Here is a 23,255-nt window from a genome sequence, read left to right on the forward strand (position 1 = left end):
TCCATGTTTTACCATTGTCAAGTCAACATCTGGTATTAGAATAATGTGTTTTTTTAAATCGAAAGCGTAGTTTTTGACAGCATAATTTTCCACAAATAAAGAGTCTAAGGCAGATATTAGTATGCTGATATTGCACACTTTGATGCACCGTCAATTGAACAGTTTACGTCAAAACATCGAATTTATATCAAAAGTCAAGTTTAAAATAGTTTTTGTGTCAATCATTGTTTATATGATGCCCAACTGATTAAAATGCTTGCCTTTTGTTACTAAGTCTTAAGGGCATGAAATCGGGATAAGACAAAAAATGTCCGGCTGGCTCAAACATTTTTTGGAGGCCCTGTATGGGGACTAATCATGTAACTTAAACCTTGATCACTGATCCATGATATGAGGTGTCGGGTGAACCCTGTCTGACTGACCTTGCAAGGAACCCATATACCAAATATATTTATCCTATTACTAAAAATAAATTGCTTAGCCGAGCACAGTTGGATACGACTGCAGAGGTCCAACCCTGAACAGTTGGGGCAAAAATGAACACAATATTCGCGCTTGATACAGGTCTGAATTTGGATTTAATTAAATATTTGACACATAATAGGTTTCTGACACAGAATAACTGTAGTCAAAGAACTTAGAATTGGTTTTATGATTTGTATTTATATTCAATTTTTTGCTTTTGTGCAATACACTATGCTGTTGCAAATTGACCCCCCCCCCTTTTTTTTTTGCAAAAAAAAAAAATATTTGAAGAAATTTTCTTTTTAATTTTTGAAATCTGAAATGATAAAAAATTGTCCCCCCCTCACAATTTCTTTTTTTACCCCCCCCCCCCAATTTTTTTTTCACCTCTCCCCCCACCCCCTCCTTTTTCCCAAAAAAAATTTCTTTCCCTCACGGTATGGTCATAATCTCAATTCAAATTTCCAATGGAGTTTGCAACCATAATTACCCATTTAAATACATCATAAAAGTCTTAAAATAGAAAATGACATACATAATCATGGCTAAAATTTATATTCCTTAATCAGCATTTTTAAATAGTAACTTCTAAAAATAAATTTACAGCTAATCACCTCAAGACAATACAACATTTCTTTATACATAATTTAAATGCAGTGTAAGGGAGGTAATCCAAACATAACATTGTACTTTTTTTTTAATTGTCCATTAACCTCGAAACCCTTGTTTGCCCCTAATTCCTAAACGGTTTGAGCCATAACCCCCCAAAGCCAATCCTAACCATCCCTTTGTGGTATGGAAACTTGTGGTATAATTTCAGAGAGATCCATACACCGTTCCACAAGTTATTGTCTGGAAACTAGAAAAATGCTTATTTTGGGCCCTTTTTGGCCCCCAATTCCTATACTGTTAGGACTATAACCCCAAATATCAATCCCAACCTTCCTTTTGTGGTTATAAACCTTGTGTTTAAATTTCTTAGATTTCTATTTACATTTACTAAAGTAATTGTCCAGAAAACCAAATGTCTTCGCACGACGCTGACGACGACGTGATACCAATATACAACCGCAAAATTTTTTGCGTTCATATAATAAGTAAGAAAATTTTTTTTTCCAAGCAGTTGCTTAACCATGAACTTGAGGTCAAGGACAAGGGACATATGACAGACAGAAACTTCGTAACATAAGGCATCTGTAAATAAGGTATAAAACCTCTAGGTCTACTACCCTCTGAAATATAAATCTAAATACAAATATATTACGCTGCCACCTGATTGTAATTCCTATAATGTCTTGCATTCTAAAGCGAGACAAATTAAATATAATATTTTACTCTACAAGACAAATAATAGGTCTTATCATAAATCCCACTTTGCCATGAAAACAATGCTTCAGCTTAAAATACCTGAACCAAGAAAATAACAATCTGCTTTGAATAATTTTGGTAAAACGATGCTAATTTTAGAATGTTTTCTTTATTCATTAAAAAAATGATTATTTTTTTTATATATCTTACCTTGATATCAGGTTTTCTAAGAACATCACCAATGCCCCCACCATTTCTGAGACCTTCGTTGACAGCAGTGATAATACACATAATCAAAGACTCACACACCCTTCTTTGCACTGGATCATCTTTTTCTGCTACAGCTTCAAATTAAAAACTTGTTTTAAATGCATTTTAATCTTATTAAAGCACTCACTTCTCATCAAATATAGATACATGTATTGTGATACGCACAAGATGTTTTGTAAAATAATAACTCACAATTATTTACTCCAATTTACCACCAAAACTTAATGCATAACAGATGTCTCAAGAACACAGTTATTTTGTAGTACATTTCTTAAGAACAATAAATGCAAGTTTAAAAAATTGCACCTGCTCTTTCTCAATAATATTTTTACAGAGTGGTCTACTACTTTTGGGACAAATTATATCAAAACTAAAGAAAAGTCGAACGACTCTTACTCAAAATATGGACAATTTTATGTTAAGGGGTCCATCAGTCCGTTTGACAGCTTCAGACTTTTTTTTTACCTTTTTCGACTAAACCAAATCACAACTTTACCTTAAAATTCATGACCCAAATATTTTTTACATGTAATTTCTTCCCCCTCCTTACTTTTTTTCACATCAAATATAAGAAATAAATTTGGAAGGTGTATGTAAATTTTTTTCAAGCAGACACTGTCCACACTATTTTCATACATGATGAAAATCAAAGGACAATAACTGTATCCCCAGGCCATATAACAAACAATATAAAACCAAGGAATAGAACTGTTACAGTTTTCGCTACTTATTTGGAAAACTAGAGGCTCCATGTAGTTTCAAAGAAGATATTTGTAAAAGTTAACAGAAGAAGGATGACAGAGGACAGATACCAAGTGATGAGAAAAGCTCAGCTCAGTATCATGATATATATTTGACACCCATTTGTAGATTGATGATTGTTTAATGTCAATTTCAACACTCATGGTTATATTGTGGCCGCCAGTTTTTATTGGTGGAGGATGCAGGAGTGTCAGGAGAGAACCAAGACCTTCATCAGGAAAATTCAAAATCCTAGTCAATAAAGATTGGAGTTGAATGCACCTGCCTGACAACCTCAGAGTTGACAGGCTTGTGATACTGTAGACAAACTACTTAGACCACTCTGCCATTAAGGCTCTGCAAAATGGAATGATATTTATTCAAAATGTGTAAAATACATTTATTATATTACAACATATACATTTTTTTTAAGGAGCTTACAAGGTGCAGATTAAAAATATGTAAGGTTTCCGCGGAACCCAGTGTCTCGCCTACAATTGCTGCTAGTCACAGGCTCAACAAAAATGGGGAAAAAATTATTATAAATTTTCCTATAGATACTATCTTTTGATTGTAAGAAGCTTCCGTCCAAGTTTGGTAAAAATCCAGAATGGTTTATAAATCTAATAAATGTTTTAAAAACTTTAACTACAGACTGTATGTAATTTTAACTGGAAGAAAAACTAAGTCCATTTTTAAGTTATATACAGTAAAACAGGAAATACATTTTTACAAAATTTCCTTCTAGATACTAGCTTTTGATCATAAACAAGCTTCTGTCCAAGTTTGGTACAAATCCAGGATAGTTTAAGAAAGCTATTAAAATTTTTAAAACTTTAACCACAGAGTGAATGTAATGTTAACTGGCAGAAAAACTAAGTCCATTTAAAAGTAATATACGGATAAATAGGATTTTTTTTTTACAAAATTTACTTCTGGATACTATCTTATGATCATAAACAAGCTTCTGTCCAAGTTTGGTAGAAATCTAGGATATTATTAGAAAGTTATTAAAATTTTAAAAACTTTAACCACAGAGTGAATGTAATGTTAACTGGCAGAAAAATTAAGTCAATTTATAAGTAAAATATGGAAAAACAGGATTTTTTATTTTACAAAATTTACTTCTGGATACTATCTTATGATCATAAACAAAAGTCGCAGGCTCAACAAAAATGCCTGACATGATTAGATTACGATAGAAAAGTACAAATACCGTGTACTGTGGTTTGAACTGTTTCTGATTCTGTACAGTTTGCATCTGCTGAACAACTCTCAGCTGCTGTTTGTACTATTTGAAAAAAGAAAATAAATATATATACTGATATGGTGTAATATAATATAGACTTAATCTAAAAAGGCATTGTTTTCTTTGCCATCTGCTGATTTATAAATAGTTTTGAATCTAAAGAAGTAAAAATTCCTTACAGAAACTAATGGCTCAAAGGAGTCAGAATAGATCACCAGGTATACGAATACGAATACTTTATTAAACCAATTATCAGCCCATAAAGGGCATGTTACATATAATAATTACAAATAGACATACATATAAGTAAAAAAACACCATGATAAAAACGAGACAGAATAGACAGAACTTTCACATCTAACAAAGATAAGGAAAAATAAGATACAAATTTTATTTGCGGAATGAAACGAATGCTGCAGATGTATGATGTTTTCAACTTTCTCTTTGATTCTATCTTCTAGGAAGAGTCTAAATCTTTAAAGTAGCCTTTTAAACAGAACTAGTCCTGAAATTTAACCGTAACTCTATGGACTATTGGTATATGAAAATATTTATTATTTTCTGACAAAGTCTTGCCATGAACAAAATCTTTGAAATTTTATTTAATCTAAGCTTAGCAGGGAAACAATTTTGAAGTTTTTTGCAACTAAAAAAGCGTTAATTTCAGGAAAGTAAGTAATATCTACAATGTGGCAGAAGATAAAAAAATCTTAATACATGTAAAAATATTATTTTTTCAAAGCAATGATCAAATAAACAAAATTCCTAAGGTGTTCCACGGAAACCTGTGTCTCGCCTACGATTGCTGCTGTCAGTGTAAAAGTGTAATGTTGACTTAAAAAGTGAGTCCATTTATCAGTAAAATACAGTATTGAAAAAAAAATTCAAACTTTTTCTTTAGATGCTATTTCTTGGGTCTTGAAGATAAGCTTCTGTCCAAGTTTCATAACAATGCATGAAGGTTTACAAATTTATCATGTCAAAAAAAAAATTAATCCCAGACTGTCTGTAAATGTTAACTGTAAAAAACTAAGTCCATCTATCAGAAAAATACTGAAAATCAAAATATATTTTCAAAAGTTTGCTTCAGACATTATCTCTTAATCATAAAAAAGCTTCTGCCAAAGTTTCATAAAATTCTATGAAGGTTTGACAAAGTAATTGATGTGTAACAAACTCTAACCCTAGACTGTATCTACTTGTTACCTGTAAAAAAAAAACTAAGTCCATTTATCAGTAAAATACAGAAAAATGAAAATAAATATTTTCAAAATTTTGCTCTGGATACTGTATTTTGGTCATAAACAAGCTTCTGTCCAAATTTCATAAAATTCTACGAAGGTTTGATAAAATTATTGAGGTCTAAAAAAACTTTAACCACAGACTGAACCTAAATGTTGACGCCGCAGCCGCTGGAATCTAGGATCACTATGTCTCGCTTTTGCGACATAAATGTTGTAGGCTCGACAAAAATGACTATGTCTCAAAATTATATAAAATAAAAGACAAAATTATATAAAATAAAAGAAAAGTAAGAACAATGCTTTTACTAATGCTCTTAATTTTCAAATGTGTTGTTAGGTTGTGTACAGAACAGCCCCCAACCCAGACATGCCTAGTAACCCTGATCAATAAAACGTGAGAAACTCTTGCCAATAAATTAGTTCAAAGTATATATGTATGCAGTACAACTTTGTGTTCAAGAATATAAGAAAGCTAAGTATTTGTGGTGAAAATTTTGTAGTGATCCAGTTTTTTTACAAAATGCATTAGATATTAATCTATCAGACTATATTGCTTAAAAAATTGTTACCATCTGGAAAAAAATTGATAATATGAGACTTATTAAGTTTGTTTGTTTTTCAATTTCAACAATTGAGGTTAACTATCAATCGTCTGCCTTGTTTAAAGTATCTATTTATTTATTCACTTCTTCTCCTTATACTTAAAATAGACATTTAAAGACCGTACTTTGACCTATAATGGTTTACTTTTATAAATTTTGACTTGGATGGAGAGTTGTCTCATTGGCACTCATACCACATCTTCTTATATCTATTTGACATCTATCTACCAATAATAAAAGAACAGAGTTCCAATGTCCCCCGCATTGCACATATTTTATCTATCCAAGGTACAAGGGCAATAACTAATAAAATGCTCTGCTGGCTGCAGCTTGATACGACCGCAGAGGTCGAACCCTGAACAGTTGGGGCAAGTATGGAAACAACATTCAAGCTTGATACAGCACTGAATTTGGATTGTGATTAAATATTTGACACAGCATAGGTTTCTGACACAGAATGAATGTGGTCTAAGAACTTAAAATTTTTTAATTTACCTATTCAAACCATATCATTATTATTTGCTATTATATATAAATCAGAAATAACCAATTTAAAATGGAAAATTTCAAAAAAAAAAGGGAAAAAGGAAAAAAAAATCCCTCCCTCAAATTTTTTGAACCCCCTTATGATTCATCACCCCCAAACTCAATCCCAGCCTTCCCTTTGTGGTATAGTACCTTGCAGTACAATTTCAGAGAGATCTATACACTTGAACACAAGTTATTGTCTGGAAACTAGAATAAAATGCTCCGCAGGGCGCAGCTTGATACGACCGCAGAGGTCGTACCCTGAACAGTTGGGGCAAGTATGGACACAACATTCAAGCTTGATACAGCTTTGCATTTGGATTGTGATCAAATATTTGACACAGCATAGGTTTCTGACACAGAATGAATGTGGTCTAAGGACTTAAAAATTTTAAATTGGACATTCACTTATTATGGTCCAATATCCAAAATCTAAATACATGGTTAGATTCAGCATATCAAAGAACCCCAAGAATTCAATTTTTGATGAAATCAAACAAAGTTTAATTTTGGACTCTTTTGACCTCAATGTGAACAAAGTTGATAACGGGGCCCAAAAATCAAAAATCTAAATACATGGTTAGATTCAGCATATCAAAGAACCCCATATATTCAATTTTTGTTGAAATCAAACAAAGTTTAATTTTGGACCCCGATTTGGACCAACTTGAAAACTGGGCCCATAATCAAAAATCTAAATACATGTTTAGATTCAGCATATCAAAGAACCCTAAGAATTCAATTTCTGTTAAAATCAAACTAAGTTTAATTTTGGACCCTTTGGACCTTAATGTAGACCAATTTGAAAACGGAACCAAAAATTAAGAATCTAAATACACGGTTAGATTCGGCATATCAAAGAACACCAATAATTCAATTTTTGATGAAATCAAACAAAGTTTCATTTTGGACCCTTTTGACCTCAATGTGGACAAAGTTGATAACGGGGCCCAAAAATCAAAAATCTAAATACATGGTTAGATTCAGCATATCAAAGAACCCCATATATTCAATTTTTGTTGAAATCAAACAAAGTTTTATTTTGGACCCCAATTTGGACCAACTTGAAAACTGGGCCCATAATCAAAAATCTAAATACATGTTTAGATTCAGCATATCAAAGAACCCTAAGAATTCAATTTCTGTTAAAATCAAACTAAGTTTAATTTTGGACCCTTTGGATCTTAATGTAGACCAATTTGAAAACGGAACCAAAAATTAAGAATCTAAATACACGGTTAGATTCGGCATATCAAAGAACACCAATAATTCAATTTTTGATGAAATCAAACAAAGTTTAATTTTGGACCCTTTGGACCTCAATGTGGACCAATTTAAAAACGGGGCCCAAAATCCAAAAACTAAATACACGGTTAGATTCAGCATATTAAAGAACCCCAAGAATTCAAGAATAAAACCCCATTGAAATTGGTCAAGAAATAAGCAATTTATACGAAGTATCTTCTTTTGCACAATACTGTGCAATTAAATATTTCTTGCTATTGCGCAATACTGTACAATTGACAATTTCTTGCTATTGCGCAATATTGTGCTATTGGATATTTCTTGCTATTGTGCAATACTGTGCAATTGAAGATTTCTTGCTATTGCGCAATACTGTGCAATTGAAGATTTCTTGCTATTGTGCAATACTGTGCAATTGAAAATTTCTTGTATTGCACAATACTTATTATATAATAATTTACATATCCTGTTTGGTGTGTATCTCCTACCATATCATTATTATTTGCTTTTAAATATAAATCAGAAATAACCAACTTAAAATGGAAAATTTTAAAAGAAAAAAAAAAGGAAAAAAAAAAAATCCCCTCCAAAATTTTTTGAACCCCCTTATGATTCATCACCCCCAAACTCAATCCCAGCCTTCCCTTTGTGGTATGGTACCTTGCAGTACAATTTCAGAGAGATCCATACACTTGAACACAAGTTATTGTCTGGAAACTAGAAAAATGTGTTTTTTGGCCCCAAATTCCTAAACAATTAGGGCAATTACCCCCAAACTCAAACCCAGCTTTCCCTTTGTGATATGGAACCTTGTAGTACAACATCAGAAAGATCCATACACTTACACACAAGTTATTGTCCTGAAACTAGAAAAATGCTTGTTTTTTGCCCCTTTTTGGCCCCTAATTCCTGAAATATTGAGGCAATTACCCCCATCATCAATCCCAGCCTTCCCTTTGTGGTATGGTACCTTGCAGTACAATTTCAGAGAGATCCATACACTTGAACACAAGTTATTGTCTGGAAACTAGAAAAATGCTTATTTTTGGCCCTTTTTTGGCCCCCAATTCCAAAACATTTCAGCAATTACCCCCAAACTCAATTCCAGCTTTTCCTTTGTGATATGGAACCTTGTAGTACAATTTCAGAAAGATTCATACACTTACACACAAGTTATTGTCATGAAACTAGAAAAATGCTTGTTTTTTTGCCCCTTTTTTTGCCCCTAATTCCTAATATTTTTAGGCAATTACCCCCAAAATCAATCCCAGCATTCCTTTTGTGATATGGAACCTTGTGGTACAATGTCAGAGAGATCCATACACTAACACACAAGTTATGTCTGGAAGTTACAAAAATGCTTATTTTTGGCCCCTAATTCCTTTACTGTTGGTACCATAACCCCCAAAATCAATCCCAACCTTCCTTTTGTGGTATTGAACCTTGTGGTAAAATTTCATAGTGATCCATTCACTTAAACTAAAGTTAGAGTGCGAAAACCAATGTGTCTTCGGACGACGCCGGACGACGACGACGACGCCAACGTCATACCAATATACGACCACAAAAAATGTTTTGCGGTCGTATAAAAATGCTTGTTTTTAGGCCCCTTTTGGCCCCAAATTCCTAAATTTTTAGGGCAATAACCCCCAAACTCAAACCCAGCTTTCCCTTTGTGATATTGAACCTTGTAGTACAATTTCATAAAGATCCATACACTTACACACAAGTTATTGTCCTGAAACTAGAAAAATGCTTGTTTTTTTCCCCTTTTTGGCCCCTATTTCCTAAAATTTTGAGGCAATTACCCCTAAAATCAATCCCAGCCTTCCCTTTGTGGTATGGTACCTTGCAGTACTATTTCAGAGAGATCCATACACTTGAACACAAGTTATTGTCTGGAAACTAGAAAAATGCTTATTTTTGGCCCCTTATTGCTAAACGTTTTGGGCAATTACCCCCAAACTCAATTCCAGCTTTCCCTTTGTGATATGGAACCTTGTAGTACAATTTCAGAAAGATCCATACACTTACACACAAGTTATTATCATGAATCATGCCCCTTTTTTTGCCCCTAATTCCTAAAATTTTGAGCCAATTACCCCCAAAATCAATCCCAGCATTCCCTTTGTGATATGGAACCTTGTGGTTCAATGTCAGAGAGATCCATACACTAACACACAAGTTATGTCTAGAAGTTACAAAAATGCTAATTTTTGGCCCCTAATTCCTTAACTGTTGGTACCATAACCCCCAAAATCAATCCCAACCTTCCTTTTGTGGTATTGAACCTTATGGTAAAATTTCATAGAGATCCATTCACTTAAACTAAAGTTAGAGTGCGATAACAATGTGTCTTCGGACGACGACGACGCCAACGTCATACCAATATACGACCGGAAAATTTTTTTGCGGTCGTATAAAAAATACACTTTTTTTTTGTCCTTAAAAATTGTTCATAAATATCTTAAGAGAAATGAATGATTGAGAGCAAATTCAATGTGATTTCCGATATAATAAATATTTCCCCTTAAAAATATTTGATCAGCAATTATTTTGAATTTGTCAAAGACATTGCTGATATAAACCTATGATATAAGTTTCATAAAATTCTGGCAAGAATTGTACACGAGAGCACTAACGATTCAATTTTCCATAATTAATATTTCCAAGGGCATAACTCTTTTAAAAAATAATTGATTGGCACAGATTTTCGAACTCATCCAAGACATTGATGATAAAATATAAATTTTCTAAAAATCTGGCAAGAATTGTACATATGAGAGCACTCACAAAGCAATTTTGCATATAATTAATATTTCCAAGGGGCATAACTCTTTTCAAAATAATTGATTGGCACAGATTTTCGAACTTGTCCAAGACATCGCTGATATAAACCTACAATATAAGTTTCATAAAAATCTGTCAAGAATTGTACACATAAGAGCACTAAGGATGCAATTTTGCACATAATTAATGTTTCCAAGGGGCATAACTCTTTTAAAAATAATTGATCAGCACTGATTTTCGAACTCGTTCAAGACATTGCTGATATAAACCTATAATATAAGTTTTATAAAAATCTGCCAAGAATTGTACATGATAGAGCGCTAAAAAGACCGGACAGATGCCCGGTATTTCGATATCCCCACGTAACGCGTTATGCGGGGGACAAAAAATATAACCCACTACCATGAACAATGGTAAAATACATGGAAATAATTATTATAATTGGTGTATTTAATAATGTTTTTTGAATTTTGTTTTTTTCCAGACTGGTTACTTGAAGCATATTCAGTCATAAACAAAAATACTTACAAACTGTTGGTCCAATGCCTTTTTGGAAATATTTGAAACCATGATACAGATATAAATTAAGATGATCAAAAACTTTATTATAATTTAGAATAAAATGCTCCGCAGGGCGCAGCTTGATACGACCGCAGAGGTCGAACCCTGAACAGTTGGGCCAAGTATGGACACAACATTCAAGCTTGATACAGCTTTGCATATGGATTGTGATTAAATATTTGACACAGCATAGGTTTCTGACACAGAATGAATGTGGTCTAAGAACTTAAAAATTTTAAATTGGACATTCACCTATCATGGTCCAATATCCAAAATCTAAATACATGGTTAGATTCAGCATATCAAAGAACCCCAAGAATTCAATTTTTGATGAAATCAAACAAAGTTTAATTTTGGACCCTTTTGACCTCAATGTGGACAAAGTTGATAACGGGGCCCAAAAATCAAAAATCTAAATACATGGTTAGATTCAGCATATCAAACAACCCCATATATTCAATTTTTGTTGAAATCAAACAAAGTTTAATTTTGGACCCCGATTTGGACCAACTTGAAAACTGGGCCCATAATCAAAAATCTAAACACATGTTTAGATTCAGCATATCAAAGAACCCTAAAAATTCAATTTTTGTTAAAATCAAACTAAGTTTAATTTTGGACCCTTTGGACCTTAATGTAGACCAATTTGAAAATGGAACCAAAAATTAAGAATCTAAATACACGGTTAGATTCAGCATATCAAAGAACCCCAATAATTCAATTTTTGATGAAATCAAACAAAGTTTAATTTTGGACCCTTTGGACCTCAATGTGGACCAATTTAAAAACGGGGCCCAAAATCCAAAAACTAAATACACGGTTAGATTCAGCATATTATAGAACCCCAAGAATTCAAGAATAAAACCCCATTGAAATTGGTCAAGAAATAAGCAATTATACGAAGTTCTTTTGCACAATACTGTGCAATTAAATATTTCTTGCTATTGCGCAATACTGTACAATTGACAATTTCTTGCTATTGCGCAATATTGTGCTATTGAATATTTCTCGCTATTGCGCAATACTGTGCAATTGAAAATTTCTTGCTATTGCGCAATACTGTGCAATTGAAGATTTCTTGCTATTGTGCAATACTGTGCAATTGAAAATTTCTTGCTATTGCACAATACTTACTATATAATAATTTACACATCCTGTTTGGTGTGTATCTCCTACCATATTATTATTATTTGCTTTTAAATATAAATCAGAAATAACCAACTTTAAAGGAAAATTTTAAAAGAAAAAAAAAAGGAAAAAAAGAAAAAAAAGGAAAAAAAAAAAATCCCCCCCCCCCAAATTTTTTGAACCCCCTTATGATTCATCACCCCCAAACTCAATCCCAGCCTTCCCTTTGTGGTATGGTACCTTGCAGTACAATTTCAGAGAGATCCATACACTTGAACACAAGTTATTGTCTGGAATTTAGAAAAATGTGTTTTTTGGGCCCTTTTTGGCACCAAATTCCTAAACATTTAGAGCAATTACCCCCAAACTCAAACCCAGCTTTCCCTTTGTGATATGGAACCTTGCAGTACAATTTCAGAAAGATCCATACACTTACACACAAGTTATTGTCCTGAAACTAGAAAAATGCTTATTTTTGGCCCCTTTTTGGCCCCCAATTCCTAAACGTTTCAACAATTACCCCCAAACTCAATTCCAGCTTTCCCTTTGTGATATGGAACCTTGCAGTACAATTTCAGAAAGATCCTTACACTTACGCTCACCTTGGTCTATGTGCATATTAAACAAAGGACACAGATGGATTCATGACAAAATTGTGTTTTGGTGATGGTGATGTGTTTGTAGATCTTACTTTACTGAACATTCTTGCTCCTTTCTATTAACTCTATCTATAATGAACTTGGCCCGGTAGTTACAGTGGAAAATATTTTGTAAAAATTTACAAAAATTTACAAAATTTATGAAAATTGTAAAAAATTGACTATAAAGGGCAATAACTCCTTAAAGGGTCAATTGACAATTTTGGTCATGTTGACTTATTTGTAGATCTAACTTTGCTGTACATTATTGCCGTTTACAGTTTATCTCTATCTATAATAATATTCAAGATAATAACCAAAAGCTGCAAAATTTTCTTAAAATTACTAATTCAGGGGCAGCAACCCAACAACGTGTTGCCTGATTGGTCCGAAAATTTCAGGGCAGATAGATCTTGACCTAATGAACAATTTTATCCTCATCAGATTTGCTCTAAATGCTTTGGTTTCAGAGATATGAGCAAAAAACTGCATTTTACCCTATGTATTATTTTTTAGCCATGTCGGCCATCTTGGTTCGCGGGCGGGGTCATCGGACACATTTTTTAAACTAGATACCCTAATGATGGTTGTGGACAAGTTTGGTTAAATGTGTCTTAGTAGTTTCAGAGGAGAAGATTTTTGTAAAAAATTACAAAAATTTACGAAAAATGGTTAAAAATTGACTATAAAGGGCAATAACTCCTTAAGGGGTCAACTGACCATTTTGGTCATGTTGACTTATTTGTAGATCTTACTTTGCTGAACATTATTGTTGTTTACAGTTTATCTTTATCTATAATAATATTCAAGATAATAACCAAAAACGGCAAAATTTCCTTAAAATTACCAATTCAGGGGCAGCAACCCAACAACGGGTTGCCTGATTGGTCTGAAAATTTCAGGGCAGATAGATCTTGACCTTATGAACAATTTTATCCTCATCAGATTTGCTCTTAATGCTTTGGTTTCAGAGATATGAGCCAAAAACCGCATTTTACCCTATGTACTATTTTTTAGCCATGTCGGCCATCTTGGTTCGAGGGCAGGGTCATCAGACACATTTTTTAAACTAGATACCCTAATGATGATTGTGGACAAGTTTGGTTAAATTTGTTTTAGTAGTTTCAGAGGAGAAGATTTTTGTAAAAGATTACAAAAATTTACGAAAAATGGTTAAAAATTTACTATAAAGGGCAATAAATCCTTAAGGGGTCAACTGACCATTTTGGTCAAGTTGACTTATTTGTAGATCTTACTTTGCTGAACATTATTGCTGTTTACAGTTTATCTCTATCTATAATAATATTCAAGATAATAACCAAAAACAGCAAAATTTCCTTAAATTACCAATTCAGGGGCAGCAACCCAACAACGGGTTGTCTGATTCATCTGAAAATTTCAGGGCAGATAGATCTTGACCTGATAAACAATTTTACCCCATGTCAGATTTGCTCTAAATGCTTTGGTTTCAGAGATATAAGCCAAAATCTACATTTTACCCCTATGTTCTATTTTTAGCCATGGCGGCCATCTTGGTTGGTTGGCCCGGTCACCGGACACATTTTTTAAACTAGATACCCTAATGATGATTGTGGCCAAGTTTGGTCAAATTTGGCCCAGTAGTTTCAGAGGAGAAGATTTTTGTAAAAGTTTACGGACGACGGACGCCAAGTGATGAGAAAAGCTCACTTGACCTTTCAGGTCAGGTGAGCTAAAAATGCTTATTTTTGGCCCCTTTTTGGCCCCCAATTCCTAAACGTTTCGGCAATTACCCCCAAACTTAATTCCAGCTTTCCTTTTGTGATATGGAACCTTGTAGTACAATTTCAGAAAGATCCATATACTTACACACAAGTTATTGTCATGAAACTAGAAAAATGCTTGTTTTTTGCCCCTTTTTTGGCCCCTAATTCCTAAAATGTTGAGGCAATTACCCCCAAAATCAATCCCAGCATTCCTTTTTCGATATGGAACCTTGTGGTACAATGTCAGAGAGATCCATACACTAACACACTAGTTATGTCTGGAAGTTACAAAAATGCTTATTTTTGGCCCCTTTTTGACCCCTAATTCCTTTACTGTTAGTACCATAACCCCCAAAATCAATCCCAACCTTCCTTTTGTGGTATTGAACCTTGTGGTAAAATTTCATAGTGATCCATTCACTTAAACTAAAGTTAGAGTGCGAAAACCAATGTGTCTTCAGATGACGCCGGACGACGACGACGACGACGACACCGCCGGACGACGACGCCAACGTCATACCAATATACGACCACAAAAATTTTTTTGCGGTCGTATAAAAATTCAAACCCTAAAAAGTTTTATATCATTGAATGCAAGGAATAAATAATAACTACTCACAATAATTAAGGGTGGCTATAATTGTGTCTCCTAAATATTTTTTATTTTCAGCACATGATTCAAAAGTCTGAACACTTATAATTACCATGAAGGAAACTTATTATTACAACCACCGCCAAAAATCTAATTTTCTCGCTCCAAAGGCTTTCCCTTCTCTTTCAGAGGTTAGCGGTTTGATATTTATTTCATTATCATATATATATATATTGTATATATATACAAGTCTAAAATGAAAACAACGTTCAAACCTATGATTGCGTTGGATAAAAACAGCAATTTTTATACGAGTGCATGCAAAACAAATTTCTTGTTAGAGGGGTCTAAATACAGCACAAACAACATTTTTCCAAAAGACCAAAAAAGTGAAAAAGTACATTTTAACAAAAAGCATTTGACTAGCAGGTCGAACAACTGATGTTCTTAAACCCTGCTGACTGCCATTGCCGATTGACAAATAAACGGATCACCAGATGTAAAAAATGGATCTTATATATATATAATAAAGTGTCTAGAAAATCAACCTAACAATGTTAGAGTAGATCTGAAATCCGATTGACAAGGTATAATTTACAGTTGTCACTACACATAGGCAGACATATATATATATATTGGTTGAAATGGCCTTCTGTAGACTGCTATCTATCTTAACTTCATTGTATTTATTATTCACCAATTATAAATTAAATCAATGTTTTTTTTTTCATTCTCACTATTTTGAATTAATATAATAAACCCGAACAATAATAACAAATCAGGAGGAAGATCAAATAGAACCAGAAGTTGTTTACAATTAATACTTCCTGTATAGTTACTTGTGCCCATAGCTTTTACTTTTTTGTAATAAAAGAAAAATTAAACAGTTTTGTGACTCGATCTTTTAACCCGTTATGTATTATGGGCTTCATAGCATTTTAAAATGATATTCTACAGGATTACAGATTTTTGCATACCACTCATCCATTTATCATTGTGTAGAATAAATGAGATAATTAGAGAATTGTTATTTACCTTTCAATCAGTGGAAAGACAAAATATTGTTTTTGATACCTGTTAAACATTCATTTAAGAGCAAATTATAAGACTTCCTGTTCATGAAGAATTTAGCATGTACTATCAAGAGAACCCTAGCATTTCAGACATTCAAAGACTCAATGCCTTGCAATACAGGTGAAAACAGACTAAACTGTCTGATCAGAAGCTTAAATCCTGGTTTATTTAATGACCCAGGGAGGTATACAAAATCTTGGGTGAGCTCTAAAATTATTGGGTATGACCAGCAAAAATGGGGTTAGTTGGCAAGTATGCAAGAAATGTTAATGTGAGAGCCCTTTGATATAAATTTCATTCAAATCTTAGCAAGAAATGTAGCTTGAGAGTGCTTACAAGTCTGGATAGAAGGATGAATGCAAACAAGGCAAGTAGGTGCCCCTTTCTGTGATGTCATATGGATGGGGACAAAAAACTTAACTTATTACTGATTTTTAAGAATAATTTTCTATATCAATCAATTTAAATGTAAAGATTACCTGTGTGTTCTACAATTTTAACTGGTTCTATTTCCATTAAAAAATCATCTTGGAAAAACAGGAATCCCAATATTGAAAATAAGTATATAAGTATGACTGCTAATATTGCTGTTAAGACAATGGAACGTCCATTTCTTGTCACTGATTTTATCACATTAGACAAAGTTTCCTCTCTGTACACTACATCTAACAACTGTAAAAATTATACATAAAACTAATAATTTTATAAAACTGGATGTTTTGCATGTATATTGTCATTTTCATTTCTTTTCACTCTTCAAGTTCAACTAATGCTGTTTGTCACATAAAATAAAATGCTTCGCTGAGCGTAGCCTGATACGACCGCAGAGGTCAAACCCTGAACAGTTGGTACAAATTTGGACACAATATTCAAGCTCGATACTGTCTGAATTTGGATTGTGATCAAATTTTTGACATAATATAGATTTATGACACAAAATAAATGTGGTCAAAGATCTTACAAATCTATTGCGCAATACTGTGCAATTGAAGATTTCTTCTTGAAACTTAAAAAAAAAAAATATGAATCCTTTAAAAAAAAATTGAAAAAAAAATCCCCCCCCCCCCCCCCCAACTTTTTGAAACCCCCCTTGGAGCAATAACCCCAAAACTCGATCCCAGCCTTTCCTTTGTAGTATGGAACCTTTTAGTACAATTTCAGAGAGATCCATACACTTAAACACAAGTTATTGTCTGGAAACTAGAAAAATGCTTGTTTTAGGCCCCTTATTCCTACATATTTGGGCAATTAACCCCAAACTTAATCCTAGCCTTCCCTTTGTGATATGGAACCTTGTGGTACAATGTCAGAGAGATCCATACACTGACACACAAGTTATTGTCTGGAAACTAGAAAAATGCTTGTTTTTGGCCCCTTTTTGGCCCTTAATTCCTAAACTGTTTGCCACATAACCCCCAACCTTCTACTTGTGGTATTAAACATTGTCGTACAATTTCAGAGCTATCGAAATACTTATACACAAGTTATTATCCTGAAACTAGAAAAATTCGTAAGGGTTCCGCGGAACCCAGTGTCTCGCCTACTTTTTCTGTTTATCGCAGGCTCAACAAAAATGAGGAAGTAAATCAATAAAAATATTCCTCTTGATACTAACTTTTGATTGTAAGAAGCTTCTGTCCAAGTTTGGTAAAAATCCAGGATAGTTTATGAATCTAATAAATGTTTAAAAACTTTAACTGCAGACTGAATGTAATGTTAACTGGAAGAAAACAAAATTTCCTTCTAGATACTAGCATTTGATCATAAACAAGCTTCTGTCCAAGTTTGGTACAAATCCAAAATAGTATAAGAAAGTTATTAAAATTTTAAAAACTTTAACCACAGAGTGAATATGTTGTTTCCTGGCAGAAAATCTAAGTCCATTTAAAAGTAAAATACGGAAAAAATGGATTTATTTTTTTTTTAAATTTCCTTCTAGATACTAGCTTTTGATCATAAACAAGCATCTGTCCAAGTTTGGTAGAAACCCAGGATAGTTTAAGAAAGTTATTAAAATTTTAAAAACTTTAACCACAGAGTGAATGTAATATTTCCCGGCAGAAAAACTAAGTCCATTTATAAGTAAAATACGGAAAAAATGGAATTTTATTTTCACAAAATTTACTTCTGGATACTATCTTATGATCATAAACAAGCTTCTGTCCAAGTTTGGTAGAAATCCAGGATAGTTTAAGAAAGTTATTAAAATTTCAAAAACTTTAACCACAGAGTGAATATTTGTGGACGCCGCCGACGACAACAACGCCGACGGAATGTAGGATCGCTATGTCTCGCTTTTTCGACTAAAGTCGAAGGCTCGACAAAAATGCTTGTTTTGGGCCCCTTTTGGGCCCCTAATTCCTATACGGTTGGGACCAGCATCCCCAAAATCAATCCCAACCTTCCTTTTGTGGTATTGAACCTTCTTTAAAAATTTCATAGAGATCCATTCACTTAAACTAAAGTTATTGTCCGGAAACCAATGTGTCTTCAGACGACGACGACAACGACGACATCATACCATTACATGTATACGATCCCAAAAATTTGTTTGTGGTCGTATAAAAATCAACCAAAAATATAGGTCAGTTTAGAACATATCTGTAAATTCCTTTATCTTCAAGGATAATATATAAAATACAGCCAAAAATATTTTGCTAAATGAATTTTATGACCAAGAAATGTAGCTTGAGAGTGCTTACAAGTCTGGACAGAGTAATACAAACAAGTCAAGTAGGTGCCCCTACATTAATATTTTTTAAAAGAATTTAAGCAAACAGGTGAGAAAATCTTGATTAGTATAAAATATAATATAAGAACAACTACCGTGAAACAAGGCTTCCAAAACGGTCATATATGCCGGACATTTGTATAATGTCCGGTAAAAGTCCGGCTGGGAAAAGCATGAAACAGTCATCTACTTTTTAGTTTTCAAGGCTTTCTTAAGAGACGGTCATTTTAACATAATTCACGATCTTTTTGACCCAACCTTTTGCCTTTAACAGCCACACATTTCCGGTCATATAAGTGACATGATCATTAAGTACTATCAAAACAACCCCTACTTTAATACCTTCTCATTTTAATAAAGGCTAATTAGTTGTCGAACAGCTGAAATTTACCTGTTCAGGTGACAGGTAAACTATTTTGAACCGGATCGATCTATTCAAAGTTATTTTCTTACATTTCAGCGGTTTGCCGGCATCTAATTAATTTAGTCAAAATGATTTAAATTATCAGAAATACGTTTACAAATATGATTTGATGAAAAAATTTTAAAAGGTGAAAATGAAAAATCGTCATAACCACGTTGTTTGAGGGGTAAATTCAGTAAATAAATATACGTCATCAGGGACCGCCCATTTGGGGGAGAGCTTTCTGTATAAAACTGAAGTCATGTGCTCTTCTGATTGGTAGATAATGTTTGTAATTAATATTTTTTGATAGATGGATAAAAACTAGAGTTGAAAAAAAATAAAAAATAAATGCTGAATGTACTAAATTTTTTTACTACAGGGTTGAAAAGTAATGGGGGTCAGTGAAGGAATTAAGTGCGAATCTACAGTGTTTGTAAACAAGGCCATGTGAATGCCCAAAAATGCCGCATGACCCTATGTTTTTATTGTTGCAAATGATAGGGCTACATTTGTACTTTCATGAATGATATATGAAATTTTCTAATTTCTAAAGGTAAATCAGGTATAAATTTAATTCAAGACATAGATTAGCATTACAGTCAATGGGAGATTTTTTACTGAATTTACCCCTATAGGAAAATATGCATTCTGTCACTGTACTTGTCCAATGCCACACAATAATCACAAAACTTATTTCCTGTGTATATTAATGTAATGGAAGCATTTTGGAACCATTTGAAGTTGTTTTTTACACAAATTTCTATGTTTAACTCGGCTATCCAAGATGCAAGGGGCAAGTATGGACACAACATTCAAGCTTGATACAGCTCTGAATTTGGATTGTGATTAAATATTTGACACAGCATAGGTTTCTGACACAGAAAGAATGTGGTCTAAGAACTTCAATTTTTTTAATTTACCTATTATGGTCCAATGCCCAAAATCAAAATACATGGTTAGATTCAGCATATCAAAGAACCCCATATATTCAATTTTTGTTGAAATCAAACAAAGTTTAATTTTGGACCCCAACTTGGACAAACTTGAAAACTGGTCCCATGATCAAAAATCTAAACACATGTTTAGATTCAGCATATCAAAGTACCCCAAGAATTCAATTTTTGTTAAAATCAAACTAAGTTTAATTTTGGACCCTTTGGACCTTAATGTAGACCAATTTAAAAAACGGGACCCAAAATTAAAAATCTAAAAACACAGTTAGATTTGGCATATCAAAGAACCCCAATAATTCAATTTTTGATGAATTCAAACAAAGTTTAATTTTGGACCCTTTTGACCTCAATATGAACCAATTTGATAGCGGGCCCACAAAATAAAAAATCTAAATACATGGTAAGATTCAGCATATCAAAGAACCCCATATATTCAATTTTTGTTGAAATCAAACAAAGTTTAATTTTGGACCCCAATTTGGACCAACTTGAAAACTGGGCCGAAAAATCTAAAATCTAACTACATGTTTAGATTCAGCATATCAAAGAACCCCATATATTCAATTTTTGTTGAAATCAAACAAAGTTTAATTTTGGACCCCAACTTGGACCAACTTGAAAACTGGTCCCATAATCAAAAATCTAAACACATGTTTAGATTCAGCATATCAAAGAACCCCAAAAATTCAATTTTTGTTAAAATCAAACTAAGTTTAATTTTGGACCCTTTGGACCTTAATGTAGACCAATTTAAAAAACGGGACCCAAAATTAAAAATCTAAATACACAGTTAGATTTGGCATATCAAAGAACCCCAATAATTAAATTTTTGATGAAATCAAACAAAGTTTAATTTTGGACCCTTTTGACCTCAATATAAACCAATTTGATAGCGGGCCCACAAATAAAAAATCTAAATACATGGTAAGATTCAGCATATCAAAGAACCCCATATATTCAATTTTTGTTGAAATCAAACAAAGTTTAATTTTGGACCCCAATTTGGACCAACTTGAAAACTGGGCCAAAAATCTAAAATCTAAATACATGTTTAGATTCAGCATATCAAAGAACCCCATATATTCAATTTTTGTTGAAATCAAACAAAGTTTAATTTTGGACCCCAACTTGGACCAACTTGAAAACTGGGCTCATAATCAAAAATCTAAACACATGTTTAGATTCAGCATATCAAAGAACCCCAAGAATTCAATTTTTGTTAAAATCAAACTAAGTTTAATTTTGGACCCTTTGGACCTTAATGTAGACCAATTTAAAAACAGGACCCTAAATTAAAAATCTAAATACACGGTTAGATTTGGCATATCAAAGAACCCCAATAATTCAATTTTTGATGAAATCAAACAAAGTTTAATTTTGGACCCTTTTGACCTCAATATGAACCAATTTGATAGCGGGTCCACAAATAAAAAATCTAAATACATAGTTAGATTCAGCATATCAAAGAACCCCAAGAATTCAATTTTTGATGAAATCAAACAAAGTTTAATTTTGGACCCTTTTGACCTCAATGTGGACAAAGTTGATAATGGGGCCCAAAAATCAAAAATCTAAATACATGGTTAGATTCAGCATATCAAAGAACCCCATATATTCAATTTTTGTTGAAATCAAACAAAGTTTAATTTTGGACCCCGATTTGGACCAACTTGAAAACTGGGCCCATAATCAAAAATCTAAATATATGTTTAGATTCAGCATATCAAAGAACCCTAAAAATTCAATTTTTGTTAAAATCAAACTAAGTTTAATTTTGGACCCTTTTGACCTTAATGTAGACCAATTTGAAAACGGAACCAAAAATTAAGAATCTAAATACAAGGTTAGATTCGGCATATCAAAGAACCCCAATAATTCAATTTTTGATGAAATCAAACAATGTTAAATTTTGGACCCTTTGGACCTCAATGTGGACCAATTTAAAAACGGGGCCCAAAATCCAAAAACTTAATACTTGGTTAGATTCAGCATATTAAAGAACCCCAAGAATTCAAGAATAAAACCCCATTGAAATTGATCAAGAAATAAGCAATTTATACGAAGTATCTTCTTTTGCACAATACTGTGCAATTGAATATTTCTTGCTATTGTGCAATACTGTACAATTGACAATTTCTTGCTATTGCGCAATATTGTGCTATTGGATATTTCTTGCTATTGCGCAATACTGTGCAATTGAAGATTTCTTGCTATTGCGCAATACTGTGCAATTGAAGATTTCTTGCAATTGTGCAATACTGTGCAATTGAAAATTTCTTGCTATTGCACAATACTTATTATATAATAATTTACACATCCTGTTTGGTGTGTATCTCCTACCATATCATTATTATTTGCTTTTAAATATTAATCAGAAATAACCAACTTAAAATGGAAAATTTTAAAAGAAAAAATAAAAGGAAAAAAAGAAAAAAAAGAAAAAAAAGAAAAAAAAAAAATCCCCCCCCTAAATTTTTTGAACCCCCTTATGATTCATCACCCCCAAACTCAATCCCAGCCTTCCCTTTGTGGTATGGTACCTTGCAGTACAATTTCAGAGAGATCCATACACTTGAACACAAGTTATTGTCTGGAAACTAGAAAAATGCTTATTTTTGGCCCCTTTATGGCCCCCTATTCCTAAACGTTTCGGGCATTAACCCACAAACTCAATTCCAGCTTTCCCTTTGTGATATGGAACCTTGTAGTACAATTTCAGAAATATCCAAACACTTACACACAAGTTATTGTCATGAAACTAGAAAAATGCTTGTTTTTTGCCCCTTTTTTGGCCCCTAATTCCTAAAATTTTGAGGCAATTACCCCCAAAATCAATTACAGCCTTCCAGTTGTGATATGGAACCTTGTGGTACAATGTCAGAGAGATCCATACACTTACACACAAGTTATTGTCTGGAAGTTACAAAAATGCTTATTTTTGGCCCCTAATTCCTTAACTGTTGGTACCATAACCCCCAAAATCAA

General features: G+C 33.0%; 1 protein-coding gene and 1 long non-coding RNA gene across 4 annotated transcripts in view; one reads left to right on the plus strand and one right to left on the minus strand.

Moving 5' to 3' along the window:
* LOC127701548 (inositol 1,4,5-trisphosphate receptor type 1-like) overlaps window positions 1-23,255 on the minus strand; it is a 405,533-nt gene that overhangs the window by 36,037 nt on the left and 346,241 nt on the right. For all 3 annotated transcript variants that reach the window (XM_052205488.1, XM_052205479.1, XM_052205470.1), the window contains 4 exons: window positions 16,660-16,852; window positions 10,971-10,988; window positions 4,001-4,075; window positions 1,984-2,117 (listed from right to left, as the gene is read on the minus strand). In XM_052205488.1, coding sequence (XP_052061448.1) covers window positions 1,984-2,117; window positions 4,001-4,075; window positions 10,971-10,988; window positions 16,660-16,852 — 420 coding nt within the window. The remainder of the gene's footprint in view (window positions 1-1,983; window positions 2,118-4,000; window positions 4,076-10,970; window positions 10,989-16,659; window positions 16,853-23,255) is intronic.
* Window positions 5,497-23,234, plus strand: LOC127703452 (uncharacterized). Its single transcript, XR_007982988.1, has 2 exons — window positions 5,497-7,247; window positions 22,114-23,234. It is a non-coding gene; the product is annotated as an uncharacterized LOC127703452 (long non-coding RNA).

The sequence above is a fragment of the Mytilus californianus genome, unplaced genomic scaffold, assembly GCF_021869535.1.
Source record: "Mytilus californianus isolate M0D057914Y unplaced genomic scaffold, xbMytCali1.0.p SCAF_1, whole genome shotgun sequence".
In the NCBI taxonomy this organism is placed as follows: Eukaryota; Metazoa; Mollusca; class Bivalvia; order Mytilida; family Mytilidae; genus Mytilus; species Mytilus californianus.